This window comes from Ornithodoros turicata, chromosome 2 (genome assembly GCF_037126465.1).
Source record: "Ornithodoros turicata isolate Travis chromosome 2, ASM3712646v1, whole genome shotgun sequence".
Taxonomy (NCBI): Eukaryota; Metazoa; Arthropoda; class Arachnida; order Ixodida; family Argasidae; genus Ornithodoros; species Ornithodoros turicata.
In genome coordinates this window covers 79,197,446-79,219,887 of record NC_088202.1, presented here as the reverse complement: position 1 = coordinate 79,219,887, position 22,442 = coordinate 79,197,446, and the positions used below count along the sequence as shown (strand labels likewise).

At 45.9% G+C, this 22,442-nt stretch overlaps 3 protein-coding genes across 3 annotated transcripts; all 3 read left to right on the top strand.

Moving 5' to 3' along the window:
- Positions 1 to 15: 15 nt before the first annotated feature.
- On the top strand, positions 16 to 6,842 carry LOC135383752 (glycine receptor subunit alpha-2-like). The gene is made up of 7 exons (XM_064613090.1): positions 16 to 605; positions 982 to 1,049; positions 1,184 to 1,413; positions 3,504 to 3,586; positions 4,811 to 4,945; positions 5,018 to 5,391; positions 6,285 to 6,842. Exons 1-7 carry the CDS (start codon positions 488 to 490, stop codon positions 6,483 to 6,485), a joined length of 1,209 nt encoding a protein of 402 aa, XP_064469160.1. The 5' UTR covers positions 16 to 487; the 3' UTR covers positions 6,486 to 6,842.
- Positions 6,843 to 8,269: 1,427 nt separating this feature from the next.
- Positions 8,270 to 10,777, top strand: LOC135383750 (gamma-aminobutyric acid receptor subunit beta-4-like). The gene is made up of 5 exons (XM_064613088.1): positions 8,270 to 8,366; positions 9,596 to 9,663; positions 9,764 to 9,993; positions 10,121 to 10,203; positions 10,291 to 10,777. The coding sequence occupies exons 1-5, from the start codon at positions 8,294 to 8,296 to the stop codon at positions 10,467 to 10,469; spliced, it is 633 nt and encodes a 210-aa protein (XP_064469158.1). The 5' UTR covers positions 8,270 to 8,293; the 3' UTR covers positions 10,470 to 10,777.
- A 510-nt stretch (positions 10,778 to 11,287) lies between these two features.
- On the top strand, positions 11,288 to 22,225 carry LOC135384821 (glycine receptor subunit alphaZ1-like). The gene is made up of 6 exons (XM_064614006.1): positions 11,288 to 11,584; positions 12,547 to 12,638; positions 16,292 to 16,437; positions 17,506 to 17,640; positions 19,124 to 19,497; positions 22,025 to 22,225. The coding sequence occupies exons 1-6, from the start codon at positions 11,288 to 11,290 to the stop codon at positions 22,223 to 22,225; spliced, it is 1,245 nt and encodes a 414-aa protein (XP_064470076.1).
- Positions 22,226 to 22,442: the final 217 nt, after the last annotated feature.

Below are 22,442 nucleotides of genomic sequence, written 5' to 3'. Positions count from 1 at the left end.
ACTGTTCCACGCCCATTATGCGTTTCCGTCAGGGAGGTTACGTAACAAACATGAATGCAAGCTAAATGAAGCGCAGGCAGTTCAAACAATGCACTGGATTATTGTCACGGAGCTCCTCTTGATGGGTTTCCTAAGTGAATCTGCTGCCGAAGAAGTCGTGTTGAGGTGAGATGTTGACTTACTCAAAGGTGACCTGTTGAATTACTTTTACTTTGAAGGTATTCATAGGAATATCCAGCGTGCGGTAGCCATAGCAATTTATATCCGCGTTCGCCGAGTAAAGTTATGTGAAGTACTTTCTTGCTCTAAAATAGCATGTGTATCTTGGATAATGTTAATTCGTGGCTTTACGTCGAGACAGAACTATGATCATGAGTAAATCTTGGAAGCGGGTAACACGATTTTCGAATAATGTTTCCTATAGGTTGATTCTCAATGACTCTCTTACAGTTCCAAACCATCCCGTGACGAATGGCTTGAAAGGCAGATGATGGACCAGTACCATGTCCGTGAGATGCCGAACGAAGAGATCATGCCTCATATGCCATTCCTAGATGCCATACTTGAAAATTACGACAAGCGGGCCTGGCCTACACATGGCACTCGTAAATAGTTTCCAACTGTGTGCTGTAGTTAGTAGAGCGCCCCAGGAGTGAGCTCCATTTGGGTTACCTCCGCATTATTTGGGTGATATAGTTTCACCGGGACAACCTAAAACGTCCATAAGCTTCAGATATACATGTTCTCGTTCTTCGTATCTTATTAACGGGAACGGAATCTGACCCACCGATTTGGTGCCCTACTAAAACGTAGGCAAGGGCTTCTCATTGAAGTTGTAGCACCCGACTGGCTCGCGATTCTCAAAATGCATAATCTTGTCTTTCGTATCTTGCATAGTAAAATTCAATTGCAAGTTACCAAGGTACATGTCCCATCAGTGTGGCTTCACTTTTCTTTATTCATATTGCATGTTAAATGAAGCCAAGTCAACAATTGTCGATGTTCACATCGACATTCACAGCATGGGGCCACTGGACACCTCAGAAATGGTAATGTCAATGTTTCCTGCTGTTCAGAGTTCTATGCCTGCTGCATTGTGTCTTCTGCACTGTTACATGATTTCGCGACGGTATTTGCAGTCGCTATAGCTTACATTTTTGAAAACGCGGGCATTGGTTTGCAGTCCTACGCTCTTGACCTTCATTTGCACCAGGCATGGTACGACCCTCGGCTCAATCTCCAAAAGTTCGGCATCAACGAAACGCTCACACTGAGAGGTGACCTCATCATGCCAGATATCTGGAAACCAGATCTATTTTTTGCTAATGCCAAGAAAGCCTCGGTGCCGCAGGTCACGGTTCCTAACCAGCTGGTCAAGATTGCACCTGACGGAAGGGTTTCGTACAGCATGAGGTACCGTTCTCGCATCAGTTGATTGTAATTTTGCGAGAAGTTGCAACTTGCGACACGCACAGCGCTCTAAAATAGTGATTGTACTTAAAGGGGCGGAAAACAGGTATGAAAGGTGCACATTTCTTTGTGTTATATTATTGGAACTTAGTCAGTGAAAACTCCTTGCAATTAATAACGCTTAAAAACAAAAGGCGCTTGCATACGGATGAAATATTCACTGCATCACTCTTTTGCATTTTAGCTCCGCCCCGCGCTCTAACTTTACGTCGTTTTGACGTAGCGCTTTCCCCACCAATTACGATTGAGTGTTCCACGTACGACTTTATTTCAAATGCGAAATTGGACTAGATGAACGTGAATCCTCTTCTATTCAAAATCTAAACAGTTACAGCCTCAAACTGAGAAAGAAATGCGTTTAATTTAGGCATCATACGCGCACTACGTTTTCTGGGTAGTAGCACGCAGCACACCACCTGCGCGAATGAATATCCGGGACTACAGTTCCGGAATCTTAGGTCGGTGCGCGATGGAACATCTTCGTCATCTTCGCATGGTTCCGACAACTGGGCTGCCGTACATTGGTTTGATCCACGCGGCATCGCGTCACCAGCTCGCGTGGTACAGTGGATAGCGTGCTGGCCATGTCACGTCGTGACTGGGAGGAATACGGGTTCGAATCGCGTCATGTGATAGCAGCCCAGCTGTTGACGTTTGCGCCAGCCGGAGACGTTGAAGATGTCATGACGTTGAATTTCGCAACTACGGAGCGCAAAACGTCGTTTCATACAAACAAACTGAGCGCTTCGACTCACAGCTGATAACGAAGTATGTTTATTGGCTGGTAATTTGAAACGTCATGAGCGTAGCTGGGCCGCCGGATTGGACGGCAAAACGCTACGTAGCCATGTGACGTATGCGTGGTGGAGAGAGGCTCGCTGGTTACTCATATTTGAAAGCAGTTATACGGGTCAATGAGCTGGCACGAGCCGAACGAAATGTATATTTGGGTATTATGAGCTGCGTTCTTTCATGGGGTATCATTATTTCAGAAATGTTTGGTGGCCTGTTTACGGCCCCTTTAATGGAACAATGTGGTGACCTTTAACATGTCTCGAAACCCTGTTCCATTCGTCAAGTTGTCCATCAGGAGACGCTATGGATGATATTTTCACTATCGGGTGTATTGTCACTGAACAATCGAACTTACAAAAAATATTCGGAGAAAGCAATGGCGGACGTCCGCCACGATCCTCTTGCGTGACGTCGGCAAGCTCCACGCCTTTCGTCTTTCTTTCTTCTTGGCCCACATGCTGCTTTTTCCAGCTTGAGCTGCGCCAGTCTACGTCACAAGTCGCATGATCGGCCCTGCCAGGGGGAGAAACGTTAAGTCACGACTTACCCCCCTTCGTTCCGCGTTCGGCCGATACGCTCTTTCCAAGAGTGGGGGATTCTTGAAGCGTGTGCGGAACACAGGCCTCCTTGGTAGCCAGACCTCGCTACCATAAGCATACTGGAGTAGCCGGCCCAATGTAGAGGTGGGCAGACATCTCCATATTTTTTTTGTTTTTTTACCTACATATCTGCCTACCTACAGGCCTCGCGCGCCCCCTGCAGGTAGAAGCTCCCGTTGCCTATAGTGGCTACGATGACGGCATTCCACGCCGAGACTGGGAGGTGACCCGGGTTCGAATCTTGGCGCCGGACGTGCTGTCTGGTTGTTTTCCCTGGGTTTTCTTCAGACGCTTTAAGACAAATGTCGGCACAGTTCCCTGTGAAGTCGGCCCAGGACGCACGATCCCCCCGCGATAGTCGTGACCTTGCGTGCCTGAGCGTGGGCGACTACGGCAGGCAGTTCCATCGTCACCACCCCTGCAGGTCACCTGCGCTCATCGTTCTTTCGCAGGAGCTCATTTTATTCGTTGCAGGACACGCCACAGGCAGAATCAAAAAGTATTCGGGGTCACCTCCCGCTGTTTTCGCCGGAATAGTCATGAAAATCTGTGGTCGCGTCCGAAATGCTGCATTCAGGTTGAGAATACATAACTACCTTGCTGCATTCCACATTAAGCGCAGCACCACATTTTTTGCAGAATTACTTTGTCCTTGGCATGTCTGATGAACTTTAGAAGATTCCCGTTGGATAAGCAGGCCTGCCCGATGGTTCTTCGCCCGTGTAAGTTGTCTGCCACTTTAGCTTATTATGCGCTCCTATGAAACTTGAACATGTATATGCGTAATGATACGAAACTGCAAATATACTCACCTTTCATACACAAGGCAGTCGACCAGCCAACACGGCAACAGATTATGAATCATCCTCACACGTAATTACGGTTACGTACCATGTCGGATGAACCTGCAAGAAAATGAATAATTCAGGGCAAGTGTGCAAAATCTGCGTAGAGCATCAGAAAAAAAAAAAGAAAAAAAAAGAAAGAATCGGTGTATTCAACTTTACACAGAGGAAACGATACGGGAAGAGGCCTGTGAGCATGACTCTGAGTGTGTTACGCCCCCCAGGCGCATCTAGGCTGACAACTTTCAACAGTAGGAAAAGCGATCGGTTGGCTCCCTACATTAACTCGCGGCAGTGTTTTCTTTTCTTTTTTTTCTATTCAGGACTCATTCGTGGTTGTCAAATTAATTTTAGTGCGGCGATTAGACACAATCTGAAGACCCCATTCGTGTGTGCTTGACAGTGAAACAACCGGACTCGAGTTTCTTTGTTTGCATTGCTCATCTTAATTTTTTAAAAACTGTATTACGTTTCGCTGGACACCCCGTATGCCTTGCTGAAGGTATTGTAACCGGCAAACTTCAAGTTGATAGACGTCGATGTCACAGAAAGAGGAGTGTACAAGTATGAAATCCTGAGGAGCCAGCGTCTCGAGCACACTTATAAAAGCATGACTCAGTTTGTAGCGGTTGACAACCCATGAATGTATAGCGTAGCCAGTCGTAGCTTTTGTTACCAACCTCTTTGTATAATCTTTCACATTTTTGTTACGTATTCCTCCCTCTGTATAGTAGCATATCTCTCGGAAATGCTTTCGAGTGGCGCCTTTGTTTTGCAATTCTGGGAGGGGAGAGAGGGACCTCATTAGGAACTCCACCGATAACAGTTTTTGTCTTTGTCCCATCTGGTATACAAACTTGAATCGGCTTCGTAATTTCAGTATCTGTATCAAACTAGGTTACTGTCATCAATTTCTTTAATACGCGAGAAAGAACCGTTTCGGACGTACACACACCGATATCTCGTTTACTCCGGTGTTGAAACGAAGTTGAACAATTTCCCTCAACGCGCTTCAAAAACGAGTAAGAGACGTATTTCTCTAGTCCGCATTATTTGATTGTCTTGTCTCGCTGGGCAATGTGTACGTATCTATTTTTTCAGACGCTCAGCGCATTGATCAAACGAAGCTTTCATGGGGTAGATACGAAGGCCTCGCACTCGAGTTTCCGATTGAAATGGAAGAATACGAATACGTTGACTACGTCAAGGGAGAGTACTTAGACTTCAGAAGTACAGGTGAGCACACCCTTCAACTTTGCTGTTGTGTGTGCAGTTTCTGAGCCTCACGCATTCTTACAATTTTGTCAGGAACATTTAGCTGCCTGAATGCCACCTTCCTGTTCGACCGACGTATTCACTACCATTTGCTGCAGACGTACTTTCCCACCTGCTTAGCAGTGTTCATCTCCTGGGTGGGGTTCTGGATTCGCCTAGAACTTCCCCAGATCCGCGTTGCTCTTGGCGCTATGACCCTCTTTACTGTGACCTCCGTCGCTTCTGGTATCCGGTCTACGGTGCCTCCCGTTGCTTATGCCAAAGTAGTCGACGTTTGGATCACAGGATGCATCATTATCATCTTCGCTGAAATTTCGGAAACTGTTCTCGCAAACTACCTCATTCGTGTCCGTCTGAGACCATACATCATGCGAAAGATGGACTTTGGTGTCGCTAACCTATTTCATGTAAGTACGTAGTTTTTGTAGCAGAATTACTGACAACGCTATTGTTTAGGCTAATGTAACAACAACAACAACTACATGAATGACGATGGGATGAGGTGATTGTGTTGTAGGAAAATTTAATACGACATGGAACGGTCAGTACATGGACAGCGCCTCAAAACAATATTTACAGTGTATGAGCCATAAGGCTATGAGGGGTGATATACACATTGCTACGCTTCATGATACAAAAGGGATATGATTCACCGCAACAACTGCGGTACCATACCTCAGTGCATGTGGGCCAATATAAAGCATCAGTGAACATGCGAAAAATTCGACCTCCGCTTCCTCAGGAACCCCGGGGGCGCATCCTTCTCGAAATGGCAGGATGATGCTCATGAATCGGGGTTCATATTTACAGTCGTATCAAGACAAGACCTGCCAGGTCCCACTAAGTCGAATTTTACTCGCCATTCTGAGGCAGGCAATGTGAAAACACCACTCTAGTGTTACAGGAACGAGTGGCACGACGTTGAACACCAGAAGACCCAGCTCTATCAACGCCAGAACGGTGTTCTTGTTGACATGTCCGGGAAACGATAGTTAAAGAGCACCGATAGTTTTAATACGAGCGGCATGAACACGCTTACACACTATCCTATGGGTTTGTGTATTGCAAGAAAAACAAACAAACAAACAATTAGATCCATGCCTCAGGTAAGAACAGATAATACAGAGAGAAGCCGGTCATCAAGAGCCCACTTGGGTCCGCCCTCCCTATCTAATCTGTCGTCCGCTGCTTTTGGCCTGTCATATGGATAAAGAACATCCTTCCTGCGATGAAATACTCGGGTCATTATGATTAAAATAGACTATGATTGTTGAAAAACCTTCTTTCTCTTTGGCTCTAGCATTGGCGGTACGGCTACCCGACGGATGACTTCTTGCTCAAAATGGACCCGACGGAGAAGCTGGAGCTACATCGCAACTACAAAAGAGCCGAGGCACTTGATCGCACATCGCGCTACATCTTCCCCTTGAGCTTCGCTTTCTTCAATCTTATCTACTGGATCCTGTACTCGCACGAAGATTACGTAATTGAATTTCCATAGGATAACGTATGCCTCGTTCCGCGCTGGTGAACTATCAGTAATCTTGTACCGCATCGTGAACTGGAGCACTCCATACTGCCAGTCTGCACAAATGTGCACAAATAAAAGTGTACAAGTACCTGGCTATGATTGACATTGTATTTCCGCTTGGTGCTTCTGAAGCGCAGAACAAAAGAGAGAGTGAAAAAGAAGACGCAACAGATTGTTTGTGAAAAGTCATGATGAATTCAGAATGAGTCGCTGTGATGTATTCAGAATAAGAATACAATGAGAAATTATAACACTATCAAAATCAATTCGAAACTCGTTTTTTGGATTTTACGTCAGTATAGGCGCCTTTGATATAGTAAAAGTTAGGTCGATGGACGGACGAATGGATCTCACCTACTTGCGGCAACGCCGCCCGGCGTGTAACTTGTCCGCCTCTCGATGAGCATTGGATCGTGACAGCAGCTCATGACAGTGTTGCTCGAGATATCCTATAGCTAATGGTTTCAATTAGTATCAACACTGCCCGTGTGACAGGGGCATCATACACTCTACAAACAGAAACGGGGGGGGGGAGGGGGGAGGTGAATGGCAGATGGGCTTGCCGTTGTTGGCCACACAGAAGTGGGCTACCTCACGACTATAGCCAAATAAATAAAGACTGATGGAGGATGAAGGGTGGAGATGTTTAGAAGGTGCATGAGTTCGTCGGGGAGAGCAAAACAGAGCTTCACCGCATAGCACGCTCCTAGCCAACCATCATCCCGAATGACAACGTTCTCTTCCTTGATTTGATGAAAAAAAGGGGGCGGGGGCGTACACCATTTTTGTGGCAATTATGAACTGCATAATGCCACAACACCAACAACAACAATAAATGAAGAAGTGATGATGACATGGGATGTTTCCCCGTGGTAGCCACAGGACCCTACCCCACTTCACAGCGGTTAATATGAGAGGATGCCACAAAAATGGCTTACACCCCCTGTTTTTAGCAAATCAGGAGAAAGAACGATGTCACTCGCGATGATGGTTACCTAGGAGCGTGCTATGTTGTGAAGATCATTTTTAAGAGTGCAGAGTCCACAAGAAAGTTCATTCGCTATCTACGGACGGACCAAAGTATGCTGTTCTCATTGCACCGAGGTTGACCAGTCGACCACAAGTTAATCGCTGCAGTTACTCATGCCCTTCATCAGCGAATAAGCTGTTGAAATAACGAACTTCTGACTGAATCGTCCTAGAACATGGATGGATACCCTATTACGAAAAACTTTTACTCGTTACCGTGACTTACAATCCAAAGGTGGACGAGGCATGACATGTAGACCAGGCAGCACACAAGGCCTCACAGGTTGCAACGCGCGTTTGATTTGGAGGACTTCGAGCCGGACCACGGTGTTGCTATGTATCACGCAGTAAGATTAGTTGATGATTAGTAATTACAATTATCGCATGTTATTTGGTGTAGAGAACATTGCGAAACTGTCGTCTCAGTATAATCAGAGCAGCTGATCAGCGACTGGAATTATTCAGTGCGCGTCCCGTCCCTGTCATTTTGGGGACAAGGTTATATCATTCTGGGGAGAAGTCATGGTGCATTGTTAATGGGACAGCCAGACAGAACGATGCGCACAATCCACCTGTGACACATATAAAAGACCATCTGCATTAGGGCAGCGTCTTCTTGTTTCACGCACTAGCACTCTGAATGTCCACACTGTTAGATAACATTTACCTCTAGAACCATGCCGAAGGCATTGTTGTCTTTCCTGCTACTTTACGTTATTGTGCAATGCATAAATGCGCGAATCGAACAGATGAGAAAATTAGCCTTCTTGGACGAGATACTGGAAGACTATGACAACAGAGCTTGGCCAACATACGGTACGGGTAAGTACACACTTTTTTTTTTCTGTTGACGCCAAGCGGTGATTTTTGGTTTGAGAGTTAGGTACAGCTTGGGACGAAAGGTTAGAAACACCGGAGTGTCGCTATCTCCATTGGAGCGACCGCCAGGTAGCAAGCAGGAGTGGACACGCATACTGAGAGATGAATGGAATAGCCGGCCACTCGTTCCTTATTCGATCTCTTCCTAATAGCTAGCAGGCTGCCGCTCCGATGAAGAAATACGCCAGTGCCGTGTTCCGTAAACTTTTGTCCCAAGCCGCACCACCGTCAAGATAAACGCCATTCGTTCTCATTACCTCTCGATGTGCGCGCAGTTTTGCGCTTTTTCAGAATTCGCACTGTTCGAGCGCACCGGGTAATAGTTAAAAAAAAATGTTATGAACTAAAGGTACTATGTAGACTTGCACAGTATTGTGCCGAATTTGCTGCAGTGTTTAGTTCATTGCTTCAGGACCATCGGTACCATCGTCACCATCGCTAATGGCGTGCGCAGAGATATCCCCAAGGTCTCCGATCTCAAGGCGGTTGACGTTTGGATCACTGCTTGCATGCTTGCATGATCTACCATGCTTGCATCCTCTTCATCTTTGGGGTCATCTTAGTATCTGCCATGGTGAACTACATGTCCCGTCAGAAGTTGAGACCGATCATCATGAGGAAAATAGATTTTGGAATCGCAAACATTATCCACGTAAGTTAGTCCCTCGTGAAAATGAGTTACAAAATGTGCGCTGGAGGAGGGCTTTCTTGAGTTGGTCGTACGGTGTTGTAGGGGACGGGTTAGCTAGAACGTCATATACCTCGTCTGCTGCGGTTGGAGTAAGGGCAGAGATGACGTGGTAGAATTTTGTTTGCTGGGATGTGACGCCGGCGAGGCTGAATTGGGCTTCCGCCTGGATGAACCATACCCCGGGGTTTCGGTCGAAGTATTACGGAAGTTTGACAGCAACAGCGGACAGCGAAGGCTGTGGGACTGAACTGGCTGAGGGTTCGTCGTGGGACATGGCTTCGCAAGGTTGGCGAACGTATCACGTCCGGGTCACCAGATTGTCGAGGCTAGGAGGCAAAGAGCAGACAAGAGCTCGGGTTCGTGCCAGAAGCTCGACTGTTTATTCTGCAGCGGCGCGCTATGCTCGAGATGAACGGGATGGTCGATGATGATGACGGTGCCGCTACAATATGATCCTCCCTTTATTTCTTTTCTTTTTTAGGTGAGCCGACCCAAATTACGGCGAGCATGTTCATCTACAACGTGGGCCCTATAGACGAGGAAAATATGGTACATTATTATTATTATTCTTTTTCTTTTTTTTGCTGCGTAAGCATGAATGCTGCTGGCTCAAAAACGTCACTTGAAGCAGTCCTTGCATGCCTTGTAGGACTATACGCTGGATATCTACCTTCAAGAAACTTGGCAGGACAAAAGACTTCGGCTATCTCCGTTCGGGGTTAACGAGACACTCACCATCGGAGACAATGATGTCGTAGACAAGATATGGAAGCCAGATTTGTTCTTTGTGAATGCCAAGGAGGCTTACACTCACGACATTACGGTGCCTAACGTATTACTAAAGATATCGGCCGATGGATCGGTAGTCCTCAACATCAGGTACGGTAGTATCAGTATTTTGCGACGTGTACATGCTTGTGGTCAATGTCAGCGAAGGAGACAACATGTCCTTGGTGTCGAGCTTGCAAAGGGTCCTAACCACGTCCATATCATGCTTCCTGTGTAGGCTCACCGTCCGCCTGTCGTGTCTTATGGATTTCAGGCTTTATCCAATGGACAAACAAGAATGCCACATGGTAATTCGTCCCTGTAAGTGTCCCTCATTCGTTGCACGCCAGGATAAGGCGGTCGTACTTCCCACTGACGGTATTGTATTGTCTTTATCCCCATTTCTAGATGCACACACCATGGACAAAGCTGCCCTCACCTGGCGGGAAACGAAACCAGTACTGCTGGAGTTTCCCGTGGAACTGCCTGAATACTTTATGGCTGATGCATGGTCCGCGAGCTTCGTTAGGTACCACAGAACAGGTGACCTTTACTGGTGTCGTAGTTATTTGTATAGTCAGAAGTAGACAACAGGTGAGCGATTTCGCATTACGCCAGCACGACGTGTACGATTTCCACACATACAAGTACGTATGAATCTGAACATGTGATGCAGTGCGGTATTAAGGTTCGCTTCAGGTGGAGTTAAGTTTCGAGTTAACGCAAGCTGGAATGGAATGCGAGAAAAAAAAAATTCGCTATCGAATTTCTCAGCAATTTGCAGCTACGTAACATCTCAGCTATCATGGACAACACTAATTTTTCGACATACACACGAAAAATAAGCTGAGTAGCGTAAGTACAGTATAGTACTTACATTGGAACTTAAAGTAGTACTGTAGTAGACGAACTATAGTGCATGTTGTTCTAGAAGATACTGATGGTCTATGTTTCGATGTCAGTTCCTCTAAGTTCGAGGTGCACTGGAATACAGTGATATAGAAGCTAGCGGCATCTCATTATGTCCCACATACTGACAAGTGTTTTACCGGAGTCCACGGGAGGAGAGCTGCATCTTACGCATCATAATTGAAAAATGGCTTTAAATTTAGAAGCATTTAATGTCAAACGTCGTGCGCGGATTGCGCCAATTACAGCCGTGCGTATTTCAAACACCGATCCATAAAAAATAAGTAGAAAACTTTGGGCTACATACGTAGCCCGTACATACACCACACTACATAGCTACACATACAATGGCTCCTTATCTTCTAGTGAACACTGCAATACGCGATAATCCGTCTCTGCTATTTCTTACGTTATTGCAGGTAATTTCAGCAGCCTGAAGGCGACTTTCGTCCTGACTCGATGGGCGGGTTACCACTTAACCCACACGTACTTCCCCATGATCCTGGTCGTGTTCATGTCCTGGCACACTCTCTGGCTCAACGTCCATATTCCTCAGGCCAGGATGGTTCTTTCCGTCAACTGTGTTCTGACCATCGTCACCATCGCTAATGGTGTGCGCAGAGATATCCCCAAGGTCTCCTATCTCAAGGCGGTTGACGTTTGGATCACTGCTTGCATCCTCTTCATCTTTGGGGTCATCTTAGTATCTGCCATGGTGAACTACATGTCCCGTCAGAAGTTGAGACCGATCATCATGAGGAAAATAGATTTTGGAATCGCAAACATTATCCACGTAAGTTAGTCCCTCGTGAAAATGAGTTACAAAATGTTCTACTTGGAAAGGGACACTCATTTGACAGCATGCGTGTCGTACACTAGTACAAAATGTCATCCTGTTTTGCATGTATTGACTTCTCTCTCTTTTCGAGTGGGTGTCCAGGGCGCCTTGCTACATGCCTCCTAGAGTGGAAAACCTCCCCACTTCATCAACAGAATATATATGTTGTAGTTGTTATTGCTACATGCCGACACAGCGATGATATAACGTGATGCTCGTTGCGCGTAGGGCAGACATAATAAGAGAGACAGAAGTAAATGTTCAATAACCCACTAAGTAAAGATAAACTTATTAAAGCAGCCTAGCAAGCCAGGGCTCTCCTACGAACCTGAGCGATTCCACACCGATCGTCATATCCATTTTGCCCACGTAATCGTTATCTCACTTTCGCACGGCACACATTCTAAACAGTCCCTATAGTGGAAGACAAGACATCCAGACAACTTTTCGCATGTGCCCAAATTGCTACCGTCTTTGGCTCCACCCTGAGTTTGGAACTTAGGTGCGGGCACATCTACACTCGCTTCATACCAGATACGCTGCTACCGCGCAGACAAAACACAACGGTCCAACATATACTGAATCTCCAAGATAATAATATGCAAGTGCAGTGACTACTTCTGCTGCAGGTTATAGAGGTCATAGAAAATCATGTACGCTATATCAAGTAGAAGGAAGGGAACCGTCATGGTAGTAAGTGTTCCCGATGAAAATAGGCGTTTGAGCGTCCGAACAACCGTGAGCTCTTGAATAACAGTGTGCCCTAAGTGCTTGTCACTGTAATATGATTGCAAATTTAGAATAATTGAATCTATTGTGACATGATTAACGTGCGACTTCGTTGTTGTGTTGTTCTTACGTCTCCTTGTTGTCCTGATATGCAACTGTGATGTGATAGTCACATGGGCCTTTTACAGATTTACAAGCATGGAACACCATCGGACGAGTTCCTCGTGAAGCTCAAGAAGGCAAACAAGTTGGAACACCACAGAAATATTAAGAGGTCCGAGTCAGTGGAGAGGACCGCCAGATACATGTTCCCGATATGTTTCATGTTTTTCAACCTCGTCTATTGGCCGTTTTACAGAAACAGATATTACGTATGAAAATTGCGGTCACTCCGAAGTAATTTGCTATTAAATAAAGTGTTTATACGAAGCCAGCCTGTGCTTCCCACATTTCCTGTGCGCTATTTTCCTTGTATTCCTGCCTGCGCTACGCGGCAGCGTTGCAACGACGTATGTGTGTTTGAAAGTCTTCCTCTTGTCCTTCATTGAGCTTTGTCCTGTAAGACATGACTTTGCTTCCTTAAGAACACTGTTTTTGCTACAAAGTACTTTCCATAAATGCTCTGTTTTTCAACCTGCGATGCGATCGTATTGCTGCTAAGGCAATCCTGCACGAATTTAACGGACAGGTTGGAGTGGATTAGAATTTTAAAATTATTGGACGCAAAATTCTCGCCTCCCTATAAAGAGGCAGCGTACCAGCACGCACACATACCTTCTCATTTCTTTTATACAAGGTAAATTTTCATATCTCATTGGCTGAGAAGAACTCTTATGTTAAAGTTATCAACCCTAGTTCTCTCCAAATGGTGGTGAACCCCACCTGTAATAGCATTCTAGCCCGGTGTGTCAGAATGTCATGTTCCCAACACAAGGCAATCGCTGGGGACATCTCCCTGCAATGGATCCCCTCCCACGTCGGCATCAGTGGCAACGAAAAAGCGGACCAACTAGCATCTGCTGCACACCACAGCACTAGCCCTAGTTTGCCAACCCCGGGTCAGTGACAGAAAATTGATCATCAACGAGATAGTTCTTATGCAGCACCATGAGATCCGGGACATCCTGGAAAATCATCGACTTGATGTCCCGCTGAAACGACTTTCCTACAGTGCAAAACTCTGCTCTTCAGGTTGCGAACAAGAAGCGCTTTCACCAAGTTGCAATTATTCAAGATTTGCTCTGTAGACAGCGCAAACTGCATTCATTGTCAGCAAATTGAAACTATCGAACATATTCTACTCCGATCTCAGTTGTCTCGCGACGTAAACACCCAATTATTATATTCTGCTCCATTGCTGTGCATGTGTTGCGGTGCGGGAGAAATACCTTGGCCATTGCAGGAGTTGTACGGTGGATGATGTCCTATATCCCAGAAGCTCTTTCACGAAAAGACACTCCAAAATTCGCAGCCTCGTCTGCTTTCTCCAGGAATCTGGCCTCGCTCAAAGGCTATGAGTACTGCTCTGACTTCTCATCAACTCTGGCAGTGACTGCCCTAGATCTTAACTTTCGGCCGTCATCATTCCATCTTCATCTGTTATCACATCATCTCATCTCATCCTGGCTACAGTCGTGACGCAGCCCACATTCGTGAGTCCAACAATGCCAAGCCGGTTTTCGTCACCACCACCACCACCACCACCACCTGAACCCTAGGGGCACTGCCCTCCAGGGGACTCATGCATGATGGCAATGCTACAAAATAATTACGGTAATTTCATATACCTGTTTGCAGCTATAGCGTTGTCAAAGATTGAATACTTAATACAGAAACAACTAAAGCATCAAGTTAGCGTAAAAATGGTCGACACACATGTCGAACATGTGGGTATGTCCAAACATATCCGAACATATCGTCAGCAGCGTTTCTAGAAGAAACTGTTTCCTACATGTCTGTAATGGAGGGGCTATCGGCTGATCTGACTTCAGCTGTGATACCTCGGTTGAAGTACCCCATTGCTTTAGCCCCTTCTGAAGAGAAGAAAGAAAGAAAGAAAGGAAAGGGGTAATAGCTTTTGAGATCCAACGTGTGAATCAGACTGAAAACAATAGATGCTCTCGATATGTCACTGTATGGGCTGCATGGGTTGGAGTACCGGAAGTTTCGTCCACCTATTATTACGTCAATATCAACAAAACATTATGTCATTGCTATTCACTTTCGCAACCGTCTGCTTTATATGTTGCCCATTGAAACTTTGTGCGATTTGCGGGACTTCGTCCAATTCAGCACAAGTTCCCTACCATGTTTGTCTTGAAAATTGTATTTGTCAGTGTCGTCACAATGACCGCTCCGCTTCACGTACATGGCTACTCAATGACGTAAGTAAACGCTCGTAAAAGTGATTCAGAGGTATTGCTTATGTATGTAGCTAAATGCAAACGATATGCATGAAGTGTACACTTGCGGAAACTGTAAGGGTGGGCACTTGAACTTACCTTGCATAGACCTTATAAGAATCAATTTTATCAGTAATATTCAGAAAGTTACTCCCAAAGGAAATGGCATTAAAATATTTTAGCGGAGGAAGAAAAAAAGTACTTACTTGATGTGATGGGATGTGATAGAAGAAAAACGGTAGAAAATCTAGTGAACCGATGAGGACGCTGCAGGACGACAGCTGCCGATATTTCGAGCAGATGTATGGTTGTATGGACGTACGGTATTTCCGTTCGCAATATCGGTGGCTCGCGTCCTGAGGCTCTTCCCTTAACTTTTATTACAAAGCATATCGAAATGTTCGCATCAGATCCAAAAATGAGGAGACTTCCTGAAAGATTTCGAAAGCTACATGGCACCTATATTTGATAGAAGCTTTCAACACGAACATTCAACGTCCCCAATATCCCAAGATGGTTGATATACGTCTTGGTCTAACACACAGATCCAGTGTTCTGGACAGTAGCGTCGTCACAAAAATATTTTGAGAGGGGTTTGTATTGCCATCTGTAGGATGGGACAATGCGCAATGCTTGCCCACATCACATTTCAAAAACAGTACTGGAGGAATTCTATGAAAACTTTCCATGGAGGGAGAGTACTTAACCTTTTTTACCAGAAACAACTCACCAGCTAGCAGCGTTACGCGTGATGTTCAACACCAGTGACAGATTTTCATCGCAAAAACGAGAAGTCTAGTTTCAGTTCCCATCCTTCTGTAAGACGCGCGTTCCTGATAAGGACAGCAAGTGGGATGGCCCATGCGAAAAGCACACACCATGAGGTCCCCCCACTGACACCCCGCGTGGTCGCACATGTACCCCCGTTTTAGTTCACATTAGTTCGCGACAAAATCTTGAAACCGTGCTGGCTGCATTCTTGTACGGGAGCAGGGTCTTCTCCTGGAACCGCTACCAGCGCTCTCGTACGAAGGATGTACGAAATCATACAACCCAAGAAAAAGGTGCTGACGGCACGATTCGACCCTAGACCCTCCTGATTTCCCTGCATCCATGACCGGAAATCAGGAGGGTTATTGGATTTCATTGATTTTGGGCGTAGGAGGCTTACGTGTTTGTGTCGTCTATGCTTGTATCATGTAGCATGTTCCAGCACCTTGTGTCAGAGTTTTCATGAGAACCCCAGGTGGTCGAAATTATCCGCAGTCCTACCCTATACGGCGCGTGCAACATATCGCCATACTATAGGCGGACAGACCTTACGTGTAACATCACGGTGTCATTATTTTCAGCTAATTCTCGTTGTTGACGAAAGATTCGTGTTGTCTCCTTGCATGTTTATGAGACATTTCCGCACTTCTGGAGATATCTTGATTTCCTTGCTCATCGTCAGTATATGCATTTGCTGTCGTTGCTCTGGGAATCACTTCTTGCGTATAACACATCAGACTGATAATGCACTGCTATGTAGAACCAGGAAGGACGAACGAGGAACTGTCCACAAGGACACGAGCGCTGAAAGTCACCTCTCTAAACGTGCGGATCGTCGGAGTATGCCGTTTCTCGACAGAATCATAGAGAACTATGACAGACGAGTCTGGCCGACGTTTAACTCATGTGGGTTATGTTCAATACCACTTTTCGATAACAAGCTTATGGGCTTCTAATGACGTACTTATCTTCCAGCAAAGCCAACGCAAGTAGACGTCGACATATTAATCAATAATATCGGTCCAATTGATTCCCCGAATATGGTAATACAAGTCTGCCTTTAGCGTCGTTCTGCACCTCGGCACCGCAGTGACTACATAGTTCTTGTTTTCAATTGTAGCATTACAGTAATAACCAATGACACACATCAACTGTATGTGATTTCTGCCCATGAACAGGAATTTAGGACAAATCTCTATCTACGACAGTCATGGTACGACTCCAGGCTAAACCTGCGAAGGTTTGGAATTAATGACACTTTGACCTTGAATGCTCAAGACATTGCAACACAGATATGGGTTCCGGATCTATATTTTCCGAATGCCAAAAATGCACGAGTACAGAAAGTATCGGTACCAACCAAGTTACTCAAACTTTATCCGGACGGACGTGTCCTGTATAGTATGAGGTAAGTTATTCTCCAACTTGCCGTATGTCTAGGGTGTAGCAGATGTGCTACTGGTTCTGCTTTCCAAAGTATAAGTGCAAAGCCCCTCGCGTATCTCAGAGGGACGTAACCATGGTCTTGCCTACAAAACGTGTCGACATCGCTTTATTTGGCCTCGCCGACGACCAGCCATACCATTCCATGGATGCTTTCTTTTTAAGCGCGCGAAGTAGTCTTTCAGCGTTTACAACGCTGTATGTTCTATTTTCTCTCTGTCTCCGTCCGCACTCTTCTTTTTTCTTTTATTGACGTTATAATTTGATCTCACTTAGACCATTGAGCTTTTTGGAGGTCTTCAAAAACTTGTGTGCTAAAGCTGTTCTTCTCCTTACGAACATCAGGTTGAACTTACAGCTGTCATGCTTCATGAATTTTCGTCTGTTCCCATTGGACACACAAAAGTGTCACATAATAATTCGTTCATGTAAGTTCACATTCGATGATTGTCATATCACGGCATATGTGGCACTCTATTCCTTCTCAAAAGTTTTCAAAAATGCATTTAATGTCCTGCTTTTAAACCGCAGACGGATATGCAGTGAATGAGCTTTTACTTCGCTGGAAGCCCGAAGATTCCATCATCCTAAATGAACCTTATGAACTACCAGAGTTTGACCTCACTGAATATTACAATACAAGCTACACTAAGACATTACCTTCAGGTAAGGTATTCATGGGGTAATTTCACCATGATACTAGGGGAGGCGCGAACACAGACGAGGGCGAAGGAGGAGCACAACAGACAAGCGCGGCTACCAACAATTTATTGACACACAGTAGATTTATGGTACATTTCAAGCTTACCATAGTACATTGTCCTTAAATTGTTGGTAGTCGCGCTTCTCTTGTGTCCTCCTTCTTTATTGTCGTCTGTGTTCGCGCCTGCCTAAGAGCTACCACCAACAACTTTAGTGTTAGATGATGAATGGGGAGTTTCATCGCCAGGGGCGATACTCCAACCCATTACTGGTGGTGATGTGGGGAATGAAATAATGAGCCCCTTCACAATAAAGATTGAAGTCTGTCCAAAGAGGTAAAGGTAGCTTTGAGGGCAGACCATTGTGGGCTGGATAGAGAGAGGGGGCAATAGTCCAGCTGATTAAGAGCCGCGGAGAGTGCGGTTCGGGAAGGTTGGCAGTGTGGGCAATGAAAAAGAATGTGCTATGGGCCTCTAGAGCATCGCTGTGACAGCATCTGGGAGAGTCCATTTGTCTCAAGTGGTACGCCACTCAGCTGTAACAGCCATATCGTGTCGCATTCGATGAATATGCAGCATCTTGACGAGAGGCTTTGTGGCACGCGGAAAGCGAGCGTTGGATCAACTCTTCTCAGCATAAATGGCGGGAGAATGCAGTTGACCGTTGACAGTCAGTTGACCGTTGGGTGGAAGCCAGGGGTGTCACGAGACGTCGAAGAATGAAACGACGATCTCCTCTTAGCAGCGCAATACGCGTCCGTCTCCGAGACAAGGCAGCTGCTTCTGCGAACCTGTCGGCCTGCTCATTCTCCATGACACCACAATGGGCTGGAACCCACTCGAGAACCACCTTGTGCACGGCTTCGTACACAATGTAGTAAGCCATTAACACGTCCATCACTAGGGGTGCGTACGACCCTCACATGCCAGAATTTTCAATAGCTTGCAGTGCAGATTTTGAGTCCGTGAACACTGCCCATGTGCTGCAGAAAGAAAAGTATGGTATAGAGTTCCGCAGCTGTTGATGAGGTTGGATGCGAATGGCGTCGCCCGTGCACGACGCCTTCGGACAGTATTACGAATGCCGAGGCGGACTTGCCATTCCTGGATGCGCCATCTGTACATGCTGCTGCAAACGTAGAACACTTCTCGTCTACCAGAGCATAAAAAATGGGCTCGAAGGACTTCAGGGGGAACCTGATCTCTTCGTTTCAGAAAGTTCGGAAGACTTACGAAGGTTAAGAAGACTTACTTTCACTTCTCCCCCCCCCCCCCCTTGTTCCACCGAAGCGCCAGTTCCCAGCAGGTAAACCACACCATCCCCAAATATCATTGTGTTAACATCGTGTTCGTTTTTCTCTTCGTGTTTCGTCTATCAAATCAGACGTAACTCAGATAAGTCAGTTGTCAAGTAACTCAGTTGTAAGTGTATTTCTTGTTGTCTAAAGGCAGGTACAGTTTCCTCAAGGCAACGTTTGTACTGGAACGTCAACGTGAATACCATCTGATATACGCCTACCTCCCGACTGCTTTCATCGTGGTCATTTCTTGGGTCTGTTTGTGGCTAAACGTGAATATACCTCAAGCGAGAGTCGCCCTAGGAGCTGTGACACTTCTGTCTGTCGTGTCCATCGCGAGCACTGTTCGCGGAACCATTCCCAAGGTGTTTTACCTGAAGGCCATCGACGTCTGGTTCGCTGTCTGCACAATGTTCATCTTCGCTGTCCTCACGTGCTCCACTATTGCTCATTACCTCGTAAGACTGAAGATGCGAAAGCGCTGGGTTCGCATTATTGACCACTGGATAGTGAGAACGTATCACGTAAGTATGGCATATCGAAAGAGTGACACGTGTCTTTCAAACTCATCTTACTTTAAGTTATATGCTACGTAGTTTAATGCAAATGTGTCCGTAACGTCTAGCCAGAGCAAATGTCTGGAAGAACCATTAAGAGCAGAGGGAATTGGAATTGGAAACGAAAGAAAGATATCGAGATGTTAGTCCCGACCCGGTCAGGACCGGCTACTCCAAAACGCGTTCGTGGGTTGAACAATAGAGCCAGAAAAAATAGAAAAACAAAACAAAAATAAAACAAACAAACGAACAAACAGGAAAGAGGTATATGCACAGGAGGCGTATTGGTTTTCCGTCCGGCTAGATTACAGGGGCTAGAGCATTTTACTTTTCCGTACTCTCTTTGCCTCTGCCTTTGACGACACCAAGTCAGGAAATTTGTAGTCAGGAGCAACATTTCCTTGATTCTGAGAAACGTAACAAAAATCTCTCTCCGATCTGAACGTGTAAGGTGAGGAGGCATGTATAGGTATTTCTGCATTAAAATTTTACTGCTTTAAGTCCTGTGTCGCCCCTACTGTCTCCTCTTTGTTCTGTGATGTGTTCCTCAGACTCAAAGAAATGTAGCCGCTGAAAGGACGGTTAGGTACTAAGTGAGCTGGTGACGTTGTGCGTGTATGTCCCTCCTTGTTCCTCGTTTCGGGGCTTCGCTGTCACAGCCCCTGCCTACGGTACAGCAGCTCGCTTGCACGCTTCTGGTTTGTTCTTCGTGGAATTTGCATGCACATGGCGGAGAACGAAACTGTGCTATAGAATATTTTCCCATTAACTTCGTATTGTTCCTCATATATTGTACCAGCGACAGCGTATTCTGAATAGACTTAGCAATTCTCTACCAGCAGATAAAGCGTTTTTCCATTTCTCGTCGCACTGCGCGGGTCAGCTAACGACAACAAATAAATCGTGACTATGACATGTGGTGATTCAGTCCTGGAGAGCAGTACACTACCCATACGATTAGGGTGCCCGAATACCAACTCATTCAGAGGGAGCTAGTATTGAGGCACCCTACCTACGATAATCGTGTGAGGAAGAAGCATCACCATCGCACTTTCGAGGGTCATCATCTTCGAATTGACCTTGGCATCAGTCGCCCATTAAATACGTACCGCCTCTAACACAGCCTTTTGTCTCTTAACGACATAAACATTTTGAGACTCGGTTCAGCACGCCATGTACGATCAGCTAAGAGAGAAAGGAGCGATGCGCATGCGCTTTATCTCGGGGGGATTATGTTTCGTGCTTCAACGGTATAGAAGCGCAAGGGTGCAGGCGAGCTGGTACATGGTGTCTTCAAACGAGCTGCTGAGTTTGAGAACGTGTCATGTTGTTATTTTCTGTTCCTTGTCTCAGGTTTTATCGTCGTTTTACGTCGATTCTCCTGACCGCTTCGAGGTGACGATCTGTTCCCTTCCGATCGTTCTGTTTCGGTGTCTCGCGAACGAAGTTGAAACATCGGCGACGCCGACGCGATGAATTTCATCTGCTCGGCAGCACCCAAGCATTCCGCGGATGCCGTAATGGTCCCTCACAGAATTCCGTTCATCGAAGACTTCGTGGTGTATTAGTATTTCTGAGGTTCATCTCCATTCAGACTAAAGGTCAGAAACTCGCCGTCGAAAATATCCTAAAGGAACGCTGACGCCATTTTGAATGGCATTCTATGTGGGGATGCTGTGGTAATCTAGAACTGTTCAAACGTTCCATCTCGCCGCTTGACCACGCACCGACCGACCGATCGACCGTATGAACCGCGCCGGTTCCCGAAAACTCTCTAATGCCAGACAGGTCTACGTTCGCCCATCATCGGTTCTCTATAGTTAAATAAACACGTGGAAGTGTCTGGGTTACTGGTCGCGGGAGGACACTACTATTAGCCGTCAATACGTAGGGCAGCTGAATCCCACGGAAAGTATTCAACGAAAGAATGCCTCTGCCCTTAAGAATATGACGTCATAAGAAGTTCAAGACTGTTCGTTGTTTATTGACTGTTGCTTAACGCAAAAGACATGTTTTTAATGAGCAAAGTGAAGACCTGTTAAAAGGTTAGCCCCGAGGATCCTCATTCGGAAACATGTGGAGGGAGGCGGGGATAACGTTGGGGCTTCGAGCGCCAACAATGCCCACGCACTTCATTCTCAAAAATTCGCAGCGAACGGTAAATGTATAAAGAAAACCAACGCTGATCTAAAGAGTGCGCTGAGAAGTTCTTCGGACCACTGCTCACATTGGCACGCGCTCAATTTTCCAAGTACGACTGCGACGACCTCTTGTGCTGAAGGCGTTCTTAACCGTGTGAGGACCTCATAATCTAGATGCGCTGGTTGAGACAACAGTAATCCCACTTCTACCTTGTCTGCTCTGTAGGGTACTTTACCCGAAAGACAAAGTTTCGCCTTTCCTGTGTGACCTGATGTCCCCTCTATCGTACCCACATCACACATAGAGTATGTGTCGAATTCGTGTGTAAACATACAGTCACATTATCTTGCAGAAAATACGCTACGGTCAGAAGGTGGACGACCTTCTGCTCGCAATGCATAAGAACAACAAGTTGGAGCACCATCGCAACATCAAAAGAAGCCAAGCTGTCGACAGGACGAGCCGCTATATGTTTCCCCTGTGTTTCGCATTTTTCAATATCGTCTACTGGCCATTCTATATGCACCGATCTTACAAGGAATACAATGACTAGTTCATAAATTCCTTTTGAAATAGCGGCGGTGAATGACCCACCAGATCATCATCCCATTTATGTGTAGGGGTGTGTTCGTTTTGAAACAGATTTTCTGAGTTTGATGAGTGGTTTCCCTAAAGGCATACCGCTATAGTCTAGTTAACGTTACCCCACCACCACCCCTTATGTTTACGCTGTACTTTTCAGCCTGCTGGCTCTAGTTCATCCTTTACCT

What these genes read in the sequence shown, in the direction of transcription:
- LOC135383752 (XM_064613090.1), top strand. Translation starts at nt 488, where the DNA reads ATGATGGACCAGTACCATGTCCGTGAGATGCCGAACGAAGAGATCATG. An exon ending in CTGGCCTACACATGGCACTC is followed by an intron (nt 606 to 981) that starts GTAAATAGTTTC and finishes TGTTAAATGAAG; the next exon opens with CCAAGTCAACAATTGTCGAT. An exon ending in CACTGGACACCTCAGAAATG is followed by an intron (nt 1,050 to 1,183) that starts GTAATGTCAATG and finishes ATTGGTTTGCAG; the next exon opens with TCCTACGCTCTTGACCTTCA.
- LOC135383750 (XM_064613088.1), top strand. Translation starts at nt 8,294, where the DNA reads ATGAGAAAATTAGCCTTCTTGGACGAGATACTGGAAGACTATGACAAC. An exon ending in TCGGTAGTCCTCAACATCAG is followed by an intron (nt 9,994 to 10,120) that starts GTACGGTAGTAT and finishes CTTCCTGTGTAG; the next exon opens with GCTCACCGTCCGCCTGTCGT. An exon ending in CCACATGGTAATTCGTCCCT is followed by an intron (nt 10,204 to 10,290) that starts GTAAGTGTCCCT and finishes CCCCATTTCTAG; the next exon opens with ATGCACACACCATGGACAAA.
- LOC135384821 (XM_064614006.1), top strand. Translation starts at nt 11,288, where the DNA reads ATGATCCTGGTCGTGTTCATGTCCTGGCACACTCTCTGGCTCAACGTC. An exon ending in CTGGCCGACGTTTAACTCAT is followed by an intron (nt 16,438 to 17,505) that starts GTGGGTTATGTT and finishes TTTAAACCGCAG; the next exon opens with ACGGATATGCAGTGAATGAG. An exon ending in GGATAGTGAGAACGTATCAC is followed by an intron (nt 19,498 to 22,024) that starts GTAAGTATGGCA and finishes ATTATCTTGCAG; the next exon opens with AAAATACGCTACGGTCAGAA.